Here is a 16,859-nt window from a genome sequence, read left to right on the forward strand (position 1 = left end):
GTAGATGACTCCAATTATAGTGTTAAATTCTCTATTTCTTAATTCTAACCAGAGAGTCCTTGTTGATTGCTTTCCTTTACCTATATCCTCCCTTACTAATGTCATACTAGTGTCTTTAATCACTAAATCTACTTCTCTTCTAGTTCCTCCATCCTCTCTAAAGATCTGATAACCTGGAATATTTAACTCCCAATCAGGAAGCAAAGTCATTTTTATGGTTGTGGTAATCTGAGGTGTAAAATACCTTTGAGCAGACTGACCATGTGACTGCAAGACCCAATAGCTATGTAGCACAGGCTACCATGTACATGTTAGTCTAGAGTAGGGTCTGGCTGGAGAAGTACATATCTTGTTAATGCTCTATTGTTTGTGTAAATAAATAGTATGTGCTTCATTTTATATTGGTTTCTGCATCTACAGTATATTGTAATCAACTCACCTGCTGACAGATAAGCCTGCAACCGGTTCGCGAGCAAAGTGACCCATAGTCAAAACACAACAATGGTATTTCATTGCAATGTTTTAAGTGATTTTTTTTTTAAATCCTCACTGAGAACTGGTCTGTATTTTCTGTTTATTGATGCATTTTTACAGCGGTTCGAATGACTCCTATTAAAAAGTGAAAAGCTTCTCCAGTTTCAGAGTTCTTAAAAGTGAAGTATCTGATGTGCATGAATGAGTTAGTAATTTTCACACTTAAGTAAAGATGATACAGCGAGAGGCTGCTGCTTTCCTTGGATCCTGATTACTTATTCTAATTTTTACTTTCTGTGCTAGTGAGATTGGCAGGAAATTTAGGCCACAAATTGACATTGGTGAAATGGGCTCAATTTCAAGTATAACTTGCTGATACGCCTTGACATGGAATTCCAGCCTCTCCCAATGGGTAATGACCAGATCCAGCAGGCTTTTAAACTAGCATGCCATGTGAAAAATGCTGGAGGGCATGTTTTCTTCAGTGATTATTTGATCCTCTTTAGTCTAAATGAATACTATTCTCGCGTTCTCACAGTGCAGCGAATGAATCAGACATTGTACAAGAAACTCATGGCCTTCTTTGTGTGGAATCAGACCTGCCGTAGCTTCTGCCATTTCCCTCTCTTCCCCCACTGGACTAACCTTCACCTAATGTTCCTTGAACCTCCACTTTTTCTAGCCTCTCCCCAAATCTCACTCACACGCAGTCCAAACAGATCTCATCAATGAGACTCACCTGAATTCTTGTACCTTAACCCTATTCTCACCAAACTGCTCCTGTCCAACTTTCCTTCCTGGTCCCAGTGTTGGCTTATTTTGTTAACAGTTCACTCTCCTCAAATACTGTCACTCTTTCCTTCAAATTTGCCATGATCACACTTCTCGTAAAAAAAAACACCCTTGACCCCTGTCTTTGCAAACTAACCCCCTCGATCTCCACCTTCCCTTTCCACCTCCCAATCCTTGAACATGTTGCTGTCTCCTAAATCAGTGCCCATCTTTTCTGTAACTCCATGTTTGAATCCCTCCAATCATGTATCCCATCCTCGTCACAATGGCAAAATAACTCTTTATCAAAGTGACAAGTGACATTTGTCACAAGTGTGACTATGGTAAATGATTCTTCCTCATCTTTCTCGACCTTTTTGAAGCCGTTGAGTCCATCATTCAGTTGAGTAGGACCATATGTGCCTGGTTCCATTCTTATCTATTTAATCATAGCCAGTGAATCACCTTCAATGGCTTCCCTTCCCATTCCTACACCATTGCCTCTGGAATCTCCCAGGATTTATCCTTGGCCCCTCCTATTTCTTACTGATGCTGCTCTCAGGTATCATTTTTTAAAAAATATCAGGGCCCACATGTGTGCTGACAACAACCAGCTCTACCTCTTTTGACTGTCTCTAAATTGTCACGCTGCTTTAAGTGCTGGATGAGCAGAAATTTGCTCACTAAGTATTTGGAAGACTGTAGCCACTGGTTTTGGTCCTTGCCACATAAACTCTACTCCCTACAGTCATTGATTCCATTCCTCTCCCTGGCAACTGTCTGAGACTGAACCATACCATTCACAAACTTGTCATTTTGAATCCGAGACATGTTTCCGAACCACATATCTGACCACATTATCAAGACTGCCTTATTATCATCAACCGACACCAATCCTGCTTCAGGTTATCTGCTGCTAAAACTCGCATTTTGTGTCTTTTTTTACCTCAATACTTGACTGTTCCAAAACACACTCGACCGCCTCCCACATTCTACCCTCCATAAACTTGAGGTCGACCAAAGCTCTGCAGCTGTGTGTCCCAAATTGCATCGAACCCCGTTCACCAGTCACCCACACTTGGTGACTTAAATTGACTCTCAGTTGAGCAATGCCACAATTTTAAAATTCTCATTCGTATTTTCAAATCCATCCATGGCCTTGCCCCTCCCCAGCTCTGTAACCGCCTGCGGCCTTACAATCCTCCAACATCTCTGCACTCTTCCAATTCTGGCCTCTTGCACATCCCCAATTTTAGTCGCTTCACCAATTGCCAGCCATGCCTGCAGCTGCCTAGGCTGTAAACTCTGGAAATCACTGCCTACATTCGTGCTCTCCTATCTCTGTTCTTTTTAGATGCTTCTTAAAACCTATCTTTCTGATCAAACTTTTGGTCATCTGTTCCAACATCTATTCTTTATGTGGCTCAGTGTATCAAATTTTGTTTGATAATCACTCCTGTGAAGGACCTTGGGATGTTTCATTATGTTAAAGACGCTATATAAATGAAAGTTTTTGTTGTACCTATAAAATTTCTTTATGGGCTGAATTTTCACCTCGGTATACTGGCACTCCCTGGACCATTGTGCGGGCCCACCCGCCGCGCCCGGCAGACAAAGGGAAAATCCTCCCCTACCAGTTTAAACATCTTGGATCAGATTATCCCTGAATCTCTTAATTTCCAGAGATTACAAAGTCAGGTTTATGCAACCTGTTGTCTTAACTTAACTCCCTAAGACTTGGTACCACTCTGATCAATCTGTGCCATACTCCTTCTGAGCCAAAGTTTCGGATACCAAACACTCACCCTGAGAAACAGTGGAAAGCCACGGCCATAATAACCGACAGCGAAATAATCTGGAGTCGGCCGCAGGATTTTCATGATGTTCTCGTAGAATGTGGCTTGCTGCTTCTGCAAATACACAAACAGGGTTGACACCCAATTCCAAACTCATTATACCATAAACAGAAGAAAACAAATGCTACAGAACTGCAATCAACTTTCTCGAATATTGTTAGAATGGTTAAGATGATTTAATGTTAGAATGCTTCAAGATGATTCACTAGTCATACCATTCCAGCATCCTTTTGCTCAGGTTTTCATTATTATGCATTAATATGAGAGAAAGAGCCAACAGAGTCTTGTTGCTGTTCCAAGACAACTCATATCAGCAAGAGACAAGCAATGCACTTACTGTACTATGTAAAAAATAGCTTGTAGCATAGAGACAAAAGTTGAATAGATTATAGAATGGGTAAATGCCTAACAATGCAGGATAAGTGCTTTTCTAAGCCAAGAGTAGATGTAGTTTAACATAGCACAATAGTATAAGGATAACACATATCCCTTCTATTAGTCAGGTTAAAATCTCATGGGCAGATAGACGCCCACAACCACACTGGCAGCCAAGAGAGCAAGTACTTCAGGTTCAGAAAACCAGGTTATATTATTTGCATGTCATCTTGTGATTTAATATAAAATCGGAGAACAGTTATATAAATTTTAATACTGTTATTAATCAATGCAATAAACCATGTCATGAGAGAAACTACTCGTGTGTAGAATCATAAGCGGAGTTATTGTGACCGAACTAACAAACATTTGTTGCAATGATAATCATTAAAAAATCTGCTCCATTTATACCATTCAACATGAAAACCTGCAGTCCTGGAGTTTCCCCTTGGGCACAACTCACACACCTCAAATCATCATTTTGCCAATGTCAATTTACACCCAAGGATCATCCCAGCTTCATGAGAACATGCTCAAACTTAGAATGGGCTTGAATTAGCATCAATCAGCAGATCTTATTTCTTTTTAATTTAGTTTCGGGATGTGGGCATCACCGGCAAGGCCTGTATTAATTGCTCTCGAGAAGGTGCTGGGTCATCTAATTCATCCTGAACTGCTGTAGACCCTGGAGTTAATATATTCCCAAATACCCATTGGGTAACAAGTTCCAGTGACCTAGTGACAATGAAGCAACAGCACTGTATATGTCCAAGTGGGGATTGTGCGCACAACTTGGAAGGGCATTTGAAGTTGAGGGTGTTCTCATATACCTGTAGCCCCTATCGTCCTCCTTGACGGTGGAGCTCATGAGTGTGGGAGGTGGACAATGCTGCTATAGAAACCTGGGCAAGTTGCTACACTGCAGTTCCTTGTGATTCACTTGAGAAATGACCAAGAACAAGAGCATCACCCATCAGAAAACTATTGGCCAGTTAGCTTGACATCTGTCGTGAGGAAGGTGTTCAAATCAGTTTTTAAGGAAATTATAGCTGGGAACATAGAGAAACTAAGGGGAATTGGGAAGAGTCAGCGTGGTTTTGTGAAGAGGAAATCATGTTTAACCAACTTACTGGGTTTACTCAAGGAGTAACATACGCTGTGGATAAAGGGGAGCAAAATAAAAGCTAATGGTGTAGTGGGTAACATATTAGCATGAATAGGATATTGGCTGGCTCGCAGAAAACAGAGTATACATAAATGGTCTTTTTCTGATTGGCAGCATGTGACGAATGGAGGCCCCACAGGGGTCTGTGCTGGGGCCCCAACTTCTTACAAATTTATGTCAATGACTTAGATGAGGGGAGTGAAGGCACGGTGGCTAAATTTGCTGACGACACAAAGAAAGGTAGGAGAGTACATTGTGAAGAGGACATAAGGAGGTTGCAGACGGATATAGATACGTTGAGTGAGTGGGCAAAAATCTGGCAGATGGAGTATAATGTAGGGATATGTGAAGTTGTCCATTTTGGCAGGAAGAACTTTTTGTACAGTATTACTTAAATGGAGAATGGCTGCAGTATTCCGAGGTGCAAGGGGATCTAGATGCATGAGTCACATAAAGTTAATATGCAGGTACAAGCAAGTAATTAAGGCGGCTAATGCAATGCTGTCCTTTATTACGAGAGCAATTGAACATAAAAGTAAGGATGTTATGCTTCAGTTATATAGGGCATTGGTGAAACCTCATCTCCAAAACTATGCGCTTTGGTTTCCTTATTTAAGAAAGGATGTAAATGCGTTGGAGGTGGTTCAGAGGAGGTTTACTAGATTAATACCTGGAATGAGTGGGTTGTCTTAGGAGGAAAGGTTAGACAGACTGGGCTTGTTTCCACTGGAGTTTAGAAGAGTGAGGAGTGACTTGATTGAGGTATATAAGATCCTGAATGGCATTGACAAGGTGGATGTGGAAAGGATATTTCCTCTTGCAAGTGAGTCCAGATCTAGGGGGCACTGTTTTAAAATTAGGGGTTGCCCTTTTAGGACAGAGATGAAGAGAAATTTTTTCTTTCAGAGGGTTGTGCGACTTTGGAACTCACTATCTCAGAAGACAGTGGAGGCGGGGTCACTGAATATTTTTAAGGTAGAGGTGGATTGATTCTTGTTAGGCAAGGGAATCAATGGTTATCGGAGGTTGATAGGAATGTGGAATTTGAAACATAAACAGATCAGCCACGATCTTATTGAGTGGTGGAGCAGACATGAGGGGCCGAATAGCCTACTTCTGTTCCTAATTCGTATGTTCGTATAAGGAACCAGTGAGGGTTAGCAGACAAGGTGAGAAAATATACGTTTCCCAATGTATAAATGGCATTGGGACTTCTGCAAACTAGTGATGAAGTTTTTAATTTTATTTACAAACCCGCTCCCCAACCCCAGGTTAAGGTGAAGCACTTGGGGAAAGGGTTCCATCTGGTAGTTGCTCTCTGGGTCAGCCAGCCTTGGATCAAACATTGGATCTTTTAAAGCTGTTTTCGGAACAGAGCGCTCAACCAGTGGCCCTTTGGAACACCTCGCCATGCCAGGCTGACAATGAATACTTACCAAGTTCTGGCTGAGAAGCTCGTAGTCAAAGATTTCCTTTTCGAACTGATCTGCCAGCTCTTTGCAGAGGTTCAGGGCTTCCTCCCACATCTAGAAGAGAAGCAGCATCCATCAGTAACAGCCACTGTACTATGCTAGCTGGAAGTACGGTTGTTTAGCGGGGTGGGAGGGTTGGAGGTGGTTGGTTGTAAAAGTGAATCTTTCTGTGTTCTCTTTGTGTTTGTGCTCAGTGAACCCCGCCAACACCCCGCCAACCGTCCCACCCCGCTTTCTGATTACGGATAGTCATCAGGGGTAGTATTTAACCCTGAACCTCATGATACATTTGACGTGCAGCATCCAGCTCTTCGCTTTGGGAAGGCTGGTTGCTGTTTTATCGGGAACTGTCCTTGGCAGTCAGTGCGGGGAGGGAGTGTGGGGCTCCAGGCCACTCTTGGGAGGTATGTGAAGCCCAGGAGGTTGAGGCTGCGATTGGGTGGAGCAGTGGGGAGCATTGAGAGTTCAGGGAATGGGGTTTTGGGATGGACCGAGTTCCTCCTGCAGCTCAAAAGGAAACCTTCTGCCCCAATCTCTCAGGCTCCCCAACCCTCCCACCTGCTGGTTCAATCATGAAAACTTGAGCCCATAACTTAGGTTAACACTCCAGCCCAGTGATAAGGGATAGATACACTGATGAACATACCATTGTTCAGATAAGATGTTAAAACAAGGTCTTGCCTGCTCCCTCAGGTAAATGTAAAAGGTTCCATGACACTATTCAGAGGTCGTCAAGAGAGCTCTACTCAGTGTCCTGCCCAATATCTATCACAACCAATATCAGGAACAACACTGTTTGGTCATTATCTTATTGTAGTTTATGAGACCTTTCTGTGTGCAATTTGGCTGCTGCGTTTGCTATATCCTAATAGTGATTACTCTAAGTGTAATAAATAGTTTTTAGAGTTACGGGATGGCAGGTCAGCTTGGCCAAGTGGAGTGTACATCCTGCGGTCTGTGTGAAGTCGTGGACTCACCATGTGTTCCTGACAAACACTCTGTAGGAAGCGTCACCAGCTGCACGAGCTCGAGTTCCAGGTTTCGGAGCTTGAGCGGCAGCTGGAGTCATTGTTGTGCATCTGCGAGGCAGAGGACTACGTGGATAGCACATTTAAGGAGGTGGTCACACCACAGGTCAGATGTGTCCAGCCAGAGAGGGAATGGGTGACCGCCAGGCAGTCCAAGAGAGCCAGGCAGGTAGTGCAGGATTTCCCTGACTCTATCCTGCTTGTTAATTGGTTTTCCATTTTGGATGGTGATGAAGGCGATGGTTCCTCAGGGGAGTGCAGCCACAGTCAAGCCTGTGGCACCACAGACGGCTCAGCTGTACAGGCAGGAGGGAGAAGAATGGAAGGGCAATAGTGATAGGGGATTCCATAGTCAGGTGATCAGACAGCGTTTCTGCGATAGTAAAGGTGACTCCAGGATGGTGTGCTGCCTCCCTCGTGCCAGGGTCAGGATGTCACGGGGTGGCTGCAGGAAGCCCTTTGGCAGGGGAGGGGGATCAGCCTGAAATTGTGGTCTGCATTGGTACCAACGAAGTAGGTAGGAGAAGGGGTGAGGTCCTGAAAGCAGATTTCAAGGAGTCAGGAAGGAAATTAAAAAGCAGGACCTCAAGAGCAGTAATCTCAGGATTACTCCCAGTGCCATGTGCTAGTGAGCAGAGGAATGGGAGGATTGATCGATTTAAATACATGGCTGGAGAACTGGTGTAGGAGGGAGGGCATCAGATTTCTGAGGCATTGGGACTGGCTCTGGGGCAGGTGGGACCTACACAAACTGGATGGGTTACATCTTAACAGGACTGGGATTGGTATACTCGCAGGGAGATTTGCTAGTGCTGTTGGGGTGGGTTTGAACTAGCTTGGCAGGGGGGTGGGAACCTGAGGGATGGCCCAAATTGGAAGGAAGTAAAGCTGGTTACAGGAAGTATTAGTGAGACTAGAAGGCAGCAGAAACAAAGCAGAGCATTGAGCATGCTTCAAATGCGGAATGATGTCAAAAAGACAAAGCTAACGACACTCTACCTGAATGCGTGCAGCTTTCACAATAAGGCACAAATGGAGGTGAAAGGGTGTGCTATAATTGCCATTATGGAAACATGGCATGGTGACCAAGACTGGGAACTGAATATTCAAGGATATTTGACGTTTGGGAAGGACAGACAAGAAGGGAAAGGAGGTGGAGTTGCGCTGAATATAGGGGATGGGATCAATGCATTAGTAAGGGATGATCTCAGGTCAGAAGAACAATGACCAGAATTGTACATTTGGCATGCGGAGGTGAAGCTGACATGCTGGAACGTAAAACGACCCGCGATAATGTCGGATGTACGTCCCGACGTCATCATGCGGTCTCACGATGTTTCGTTCAGCGGGCACGCTAAATTAAAAGGCCTATTAAGGCCATTAGCAACCTCATTAATCTGAAATTTATGCTGCCTGTCAACCTAAAGGTGGGCGGGCAGGCAAAAAGGCCAAGCAGCCTTTGCATTTTTTAGGAAAGCCCATCCACAAGCGAGATGAGGTTTCCTAAAACTTTTACAAAATGGATTAAAACATTTTCTGAAAAATAAAAACATGTCACATCTCATGTGGCACAGTCACATGAGGGGACATGTTTCATTAAGTGTTTATTGTTTTTATTTTTTTTTTTAAAAAAGCGCTTTAATCTCTGAGGCAGCTCCATGCAGAAGACCCGACTCTCCCTCCTTCCCCCGCCCGCACAGGTAGCGCTCAGCGGTACCACTCGTGTATTACACTGGGCGGTTTTTAATTGGCCTGCCCAAGTAAAATGGCAGTGTGGAGTCAATCGCAGGCACGGTTAGGCTCCTGACCACCCCTGCCCGTTCCCACCGAGTCTCCCTGACCAATGAAAAATCCAAACCAATGTGTGGAATCTGTTTGGGTGGAGCTAAGAAACAGCAAAGAGCAGCTGACATCGGTTGGAGTTATTTATAGGCCACCAAACAGTAGTGGGAATATGGGACATGGTATTAATCAAGAGATGAGAGAAGCATGTAACATGGGCAATACAGAAATCATGGGTGACTTCAATCTGCATATGGATTGGGTAAACCAATTGAGCATTAATGCTGTGGAAGACAAGTTTCTGGAGCGTGTTAGGGATGGTTTTCTAGAGCAGTATGTTGAGGAGCCAACTAGAGGACAGGCTATTTTAGACCGAGTATTATGTAATGAGAAAGGGCTAACTAATAAACTTGTTGTGAAAGAACCTTTAGGGATGAGTGACTACAATATGATAGAATTTTACATTATGTTTGAAAGTGAGGTATTTGACTCTGAAGCAAAGGTGTTAAAGTTGAAAAAAGGAAATTATGAAGGCATGAGGGACAAATTGGCTGAGGTGGATTAAAAGGCATGACTGTACATAGGCAAATGGATAGTCTTCAAAGAATTATTACATAGCTTATAGCACCTGTACATTCCTTCAAGGTGCAAAAACCCCCAAAAAAGTCAGTCAACCCTGGCTGACAAAAGAAGTTAAGGATTGTATAAGGATAAAAGAAAAGGCTTATAAAGTTGCCAGAAGTAATAGTAAACCCAAGGATTGAGAGGTTTTTAGTATTGCAAAGGAAGACAAAGGGCAGCAGATATTGGTTGAAGTTATTTATAGGCCACCAAACAGTAGTGGTAATGTGGGTAAAGAAACTAGTAAAGAAAGGGAGAATAGAATATGAATGCAAAACAAAACCACAAAGATGGACAGTAAGAGCTTGTATAGGTATGTAAAAAGGAGGTGTTTGGCTAAGACAAATGTGGGTCCATTACAGGCAGAGTCAGGAGAATTCATAATGAGGAATAGAGAAATGGCAGAGAAGCTAAATTATTACTTTGTGTCTGTTCTCACTGAAGAAGATACGGGAAATCTCCCAGATTTAGAGATCCAAGGGGGCTAGGGAGAATGAGAAGTTGAAGGAAGTTAGTATAAGTAAGAAGATTGAATTGGAGAAATTAAGGGGGCTGAGAGTTGATAAATTCCTGGGACCTGATATTCTACATCCCAGGGTGTTGAAAGAGGTTGCTACAGAAATAGTGGATGCATTGATGATCATTTTCTGAAATTCTATAGATTCTGGAATGGTTCCCGAAAATTGGAAAGTATCAAATGTCCAACCACTATGTAAGAAGGGAGGGAGAGAGAAAATAGGGAATTAGAGATCTGTTAGCCTTACATCAGTAGTAGGGAAAATGCTAGAATCTATTATAAAGGATGTGATAATTGGATACTTGGATAATCATGATCTGATTGGGCATAGTCAGCATGGATTTGTGAATGGGAAATCATGTTTGACAAACATGTTGAAGTTTTTGAGGATGTTACTAACAAAATTGATAAAGGAGACTCGATGGACATAATGTGCTTGAGTTTTCAGAAGGCTTTTGATAAAGTCCACAGGAGGTTGATTAGCAAAATACAAGCACATGGGAGAGGAGGCAATATCCTGGCATGGATTAAGGATTGGTTAACAGACAGAAAACAGAACATAGGAATAAACAGTTCATTCTCACGTTGGCAGGCTGTGACTAGTGGGGTACCATAAGGATCAATACTTGGGCCCCAGCTGTTCACAATATATATCAATGATCTGTATGTGGGGATCAAATGTAATATTTCCAAGTTTGTGGGTGATACAAAGCTAGGCAGGAATGTGTATTGTGAGGAAGATGTAAAGTGGCTACAGTGAAATTTGGACAGACTTAGTGAGTGGGCAGGAACATGGCAGATGGAAATAATGTGGAAAAATGTGAGGTTATCTACTTTGGTAGCAGGAACAGATGTGCAGAGTATTTCTTAAATGCTAAGAGATTGGAAAGTGTAGATGTACAAAGGGACCTGGGTGTCCTTGTCCATAAGTCACTGAAGGCTAACATGCAGGTGCAGCAAGCAATTAGGAAGGCTAATAGAATGTTAGCCTTTATCGCAAAAGGATTTGAGTACAGGAATAGTGAATTCTTGCTTCAATTGTATAGAAGCTTGGTTAGATCACACCTGGAGTAGTGTGTGCAGTTTTGGTCCCCTTACCTCATAAAGGATATCACTGCCAGTGAGAGAGTGCAATTAAGGTTCACCAGACTTGTTCTGGGGATGGCAGGGCTGTTATGAAAAGAGATTGGACAAATTGGGCCTGTATTCTCTAGAGTTTTGAAGAATGAGAAGTGATCTCATTGAAACCTACAAAATACTTAGAAGCAAGTAAGGTTGGGGATCAGGGGACACAATTTCAAAATAAGGGGGATGCCACTTAGAACCAAGATGAGGAGAAATTTCTCTACTCAGAGGGTTGTGAATCTTTGGAATTCTCCTGTGGAAGCTCAGTCATCGAGTTTGTTTAAGGTAGGGGTTGATAGATTTCTGAATAATAATAACGCAAAGGGTTATGGGGATAGTGTGGGTAAAAGGCACTAAGGTGTTCTATCAGCCATGGTCTTACTGAATGGAGGAGCAGGCTCAACGGGCTGAATAGGCTTCTCCTGTTCCTTTGTTCCTATTACACTTCAAAAACATTTCATTAACTGTATGGAATGTTGTGAGATTGTGAACAGTGCTGTGCAAATACAGATTCGCTCTCTATTTATTGTTTTCAATAAAACCTGATTTATACATTGTAACATCTAATATTTGGTCTGTTATTTGTCTAACCAATACAGCATAAGGCACCTCTTGCTTTTTTCAGTGGGTTTATCACCTGCAAGAAAGGATTTATTGCTCACCTGTGCGTGTTAGATTATCACATGCTTTACACTCAAGGTCATGCTTACTGGGGACAGAATTCCTTTGTACTTAGCACAAAGAAGAAATATCTGGTGGTAATTGGAACACCCTTGCTGGCTGGCACATTTTGGGTCCAAAATTATATCATCCATGCTGGAAGTTCAATCTCATCTATTTGGCACTTACCTTTCCCTTGTCAAAGTAATTAATAATGGTTTTGTACAGGTATTCTTTCAGCTGCCGCTGTGTTTGAGAATCGTGAAAGTCTCTTGGCATAACATGCGAGGTGCATTGCTCATCAGACCACTAAAGTAGAAAAAGAAAACTGTGTCAGTTCATACATGTATAATGGTTCCATAACCTGTAAAATGTTTCTTTTTTTTTGAGGGCGACATTACTTTTACCTTTCTCTCTTTTTTTCCATGTTCTTGAATTCCCCACGGCAGCACCAAGAAATGCGAGAGAGACCCAAAAATTCTCGAACCATTTTTCTCCCCCATTCCTTGCACTACACCTCCCTACTGCTGCCACATATAATGATTATAGTGAACCAGTGCTCCGGATGATTGGAGTGTTAAGCAATTGGCAGTGATAGCTGCCTTTGCCCTCACAGATCGCTTGTTAGGAAGGATTAGTTATGACTGCACAGGCAGGATGTTCCGGCCCTGCCCGCCACCGGGATCGTCCAGCCCCGCCGAAAGTCAATGACTTTTTGTCAGGGCCGCTGAAACTCCAGAGGCGAGTCCCTCCATGACGGGGCCAGAAAATCGCAACCACAAGTCTTTAGTCCTCTGTTCATACCCTGTCTGACTGTAGGTTGCTGACCGGGCTGGGATCACTGGATGTACTTTCTCTAGAAACAAGGCAAGTGAGAAGACCCTGCTATTTAACAAAACAATCGGGTTTTTTTGGGGCAGGGTTGGAGGGTGGTTATCGTCCCAAGGGACGGTCCACTTCCTCCACTTAGCAACTGATGACTGAAATTGGGAGGCTTCATTGGTAGAGAATCACAGTCACCTGCCAAAACTCTTCAGGCACGCTATGGTGGAGCTCGTCTGCAGAATGATCCCAAATGAAACATCATTGTTGATGATACATGAGATAGCTCAGTCAAGGATGGAGGTCAAATATTGATGAAGCTCACTGATTCTATGAGGCTGATCAAGATCAGGGAGTGGATTTTACAGGCGGGGAGAATGGATTAACACCCCTCCCCCCAAGCTAAGAGCGATAATACGCCATATTCACCTTAATTACTTAGGAGTGGGACGACTGCCCTGAGGGACAGGGAGTCCCACCCTTGAGAGCTGCTGGCCAATCTGACTGGCTGACAGCCCGGCAGTCCAGTACAAGGAAGGCAGGTTCTATCTTGGGGAGTTGCTTCCTATGGGCACAGGGGACACCCCCTCCCCCGCCAAAGGAGGCACCACTTCCCGCCCACCTTTAGTACAAGCTGCCAAAGCTGCATTCCTTTCACTTTTCCCAGTCCAACATAATATCGCAGCAGAGGCAGATTTAGGCCCTTAAGTGGCTGTTAATTGTCCACTTGAGAGCCTCAATTGGCCTAAGGGTGCATGGGCTGCCTGATGCCTTACCAGCCCCCTCCACTACCCGTAATATGGGGGCATGTCGCAGGAGTGGACAGGAAGGAAGTGAGCTGCCACCCACTTTATTTTGTGCTGCCCCATCTTCAGATACACCAGTGGGAGGGTTGTAAAATTCATCCCCAGGGCACTGGTTTCATTTAAGAATAGGTCAGTACTGAGATGGAAAGACAGCAGGGTTGGTATGTTGGAAGAATGAAACCAAATAAGCTGAATAGCCTCATTTAACTGGTCCTATCTTATAAGTGAGCTAGTAAATCAGTGGTGGTGTCTTGAAGCACATCAGTGATCTTCAGTAGTCTTTGATTCCTAGAACAGCCAGGAACAAGATATTCCAGAGACAAGTAAAATTTCCACAGGCCATTTGGTCTTTCTTTGCTCCTTCCATTATCCCGTTCTGCTTTCTCATTAATTTATGTTTGATATGGTCCTTTTCCCCAACAGACAAGATCATCACATCAATTCAAAGCTGCTGAAAATGGGGAAAATTCCCACACAAACAGTAAAGTGAAGCACCGAGAATAACTGATGGGTTAGGATCACAGGGGTGAAGCTTTCACACAGAATCCCTCCATTTGATACTCATTGAAAAAGCCAACCTATTTATTTTATAAATTTGTTCTTGACACTTGGGCAATTTAGGCCTGGATGTGGCCCACCCCTTGTTGCTTTGAGAAAGGGGTATTGTGCTATCTTCTTGAGGGTCAGATTGGGAAAGGTGGCTCCTTTGCCTGAAGGGCATCAGTGAGCCAGTACAGGTTTTCTTTCGGACAATCTGTCAGTTCTCCATAACATTACTGTACCTAGATAACACTTTCAGTGAACCACCACAACTATTTCACACAGGTGAATCGATGCACTTTTTAACCAATACCACAATATGTTTTCCAACTCAAAGTCATTTTTGATGCATGGATTTTACCTCCACCATCCATATAGATTCATGTGAACCCCAGAAACCCCACTTTCCCCCCAAAGTTAAGCTTTATCTAGAGAGTGGTTAGAACGTGGAACTCACTATCACATGGAGTAGTTAAGAAGAGCATAGACACATTATAGGTGAAGCTATGTATCTACATTAAAGAAAAAGGAATAGAAGGATATGTTCATATAGTGCAATGAAGTTGGGTGGGAGGAGGCTTGCATGGAGTATAAACACCAGAATGGAGCTGATGGGCTGAATGGCCAGTTTCTATGCTGTAAGATTCTAAGTAATTCTTTGACTTGGGTGTGTGAAATGTAAAGAACATTGAGACACAAATCTTTGAAAGCAAGTTAAAGGAAACAAAAGTATTTATCTTGGGGAAAATTCAAGGTTATAGAAAGGATATTATTATAGAGGTACTAGAGACGGAACAAAAAAGATTCACTAGAATAATATTAGGACTGAGATTTTACAAGTATCTGGAAAGATTGAGCAGGCTGGGGTTCTTTTCTGCAGAAAAGAAAATTCTGAGGGATATCCTATCAGGAGACTTTAAGTTTATGAGAAGGTTTGATAGGGTTGATGTGGGGAAGGTGTTTCTGCTTGTGGGAGAGACCGGAACTGGAGACACAAGTATTATAATAGATAGTCACTAATAAAATGAACAAGGAATTATTAAATAGTAAAAAATTTTAAAAAACTAATAAAATGACCAAAGAACAAGGAATTCTTCATTACCAGGGGATGGTTAGAATGTGGAACTTGCAACTAAAATAAGTAGTTTAGACAGGTCGCACAGATGCATTTAAGCGAAAGCTAGTTAAGCAGTTGAGGAAGAAAGGAATAGAAGAAGGTTATATTGATAGGGTTAAATGAAGAAGAGTGGGAGGAGGGTTATGTGGAGCATAAACACTGGCCTAGGCCTGTTGGGCCTAATGGCCTATCTCTGTGGCTGTAAATACTTTGTAAAATGGGAGGTTGTGAATGATTAGAATTAAATTGAGATTCAGGATAGATTCCCACTATATTTTAGAAAGAGTGACTTCAACCAGCAGGAAACTGGGAGGCAGAGTGGGTGGACAGTATGCAGGCCAACTTTACACCACTTATGTTGAAACATAAGTTTGGATTAAACTGTGGCAGCATTAGTCACAATTGGAAGGTAAATTCAAAACAATTATTGGGAAGGTCTACACAAAAAGAGTCTCCAAGGAGAACTTCTGGACTTGCTTAAAATTAGTGTAAGGGTGATATCAGGAAGGTCGTTTTCATAAACATGGTGGCAGAAATATGCAACTCAGCTCCCCAAAAGGCTGTGGATGTTGGATCAATTGGGGTTTTCAATACTGAGACTGATAGAATTTTCTTAGGCAAGATTATCAAAGCTTATGGGCACCAGTTTTCATATGGCGGATGGGCTGAGCGGGTGGGAGCGGGCGTGGAGCCAATCGCCTCCCACGATTGGCTCCACGCCGCCATTTTACGCAGTCGGGCCAATTAAGGCCCACCCAGCGTAATACGCTACCTGTGCGGGCAGAGGGAGGAGGGAGAGTCGGGACCAGAGCTCTTTCACGCATGCACATGAAAAAGCGCAACAATCTCCCGGGGGAACGGAGCTGCCTCAGGGAGATTGAATGGATATTTAAATGATTAAATAAATTATTTAAAAATGTATTTAAACATGTCCCCCCATGTGACTGTCACATGAGATGGGACATGTTATTATTTTTTATCAAAATTGTGTTATTTATTTAATAAAAGCTTTAGGAAACCTCATCCCGCTCGCGATTGAGGTTTCCTGAAAAAACGCTTTTCACCTGCCCGCCAACCTTAAGGTTGGACGGGCAGCGTTACTAATTATATGAATTGCTTTCTTAATGGCCTTAATAGGGGCCCTTCACGCTGACTGAAAAATTCTGCCCTATAGAACAAAGCCAGTTAACAAAATGGGGTTCTGTAGTTAGTTTTGCTTCCTGTTTTCCTTCTAGAAAAACTACTACCCAGCTGTTGCTGCTTGAAATGGGTGACAACTGGAATTGGATTTGATCTTCATGTCCACTTACGACCATGTGGCCTTCTAGCACTCACTGTCCATGAATTAATTCTCAGCACATAGGCACTGCTGACAAGGCAGGTATTCACTGTCCATCCCCATTGGCCCTTGAGCTTTCTGCTTGAACCATTGCAGTCCAAGTGGTGAAGATGCTCCCACAGTGCTGTTAGAGTGTTATAGGAGACTGACCCAGCTAAGATGAAGGGATGACAATACATGTCCAAATCTGGTGAATTGTAGGGGGCACTTGGAGGTGATGATGTTCCCATCCACATGCTGCCCTTGTCCTTCTAGGTGACAGAGTTCATGGGCTTGGAGGACTGCTACTTAAAAAGTCTTGGTAAGTTGTTGCATTACATCCTGTGTAGACTCCCAGGAGGAATGGCCAATCATTGGAGCACTAGTCAGTATTTAGGATGCCAGAAGAG

At 43.1% G+C, this 16,859-nt stretch overlaps 1 protein-coding gene across 3 annotated transcripts in view; it reads right to left on the reverse strand.

Moving 5' to 3' along the window:
• Positions 1 to 16,859, reverse strand: part of LOC121280741 (dedicator of cytokinesis protein 2-like) — a 627,095-nt gene that overhangs the window by 99,127 nt on the left and 511,109 nt on the right. For all 3 annotated transcript variants that reach the window (XM_041192879.1, XM_041192878.1, XM_041192880.1), the window contains 3 exons: positions 12,036 to 12,155; positions 6,078 to 6,167; positions 3,051 to 3,155 (listed from right to left, as the gene is read on the reverse strand). In XM_041192879.1, coding sequence (XP_041048813.1) covers positions 3,051 to 3,155; positions 6,078 to 6,167; positions 12,036 to 12,155 — 315 coding nt within the window. The remainder of the gene's footprint in view (positions 1 to 3,050; positions 3,156 to 6,077; positions 6,168 to 12,035; positions 12,156 to 16,859) is intronic.

Source organism: Carcharodon carcharias, chromosome 8 (assembly GCF_017639515.1).
Source record: "Carcharodon carcharias isolate sCarCar2 chromosome 8, sCarCar2.pri, whole genome shotgun sequence".
Taxonomy (NCBI): domain Eukaryota; kingdom Metazoa; phylum Chordata; class Chondrichthyes; order Lamniformes; family Lamnidae; genus Carcharodon; species Carcharodon carcharias.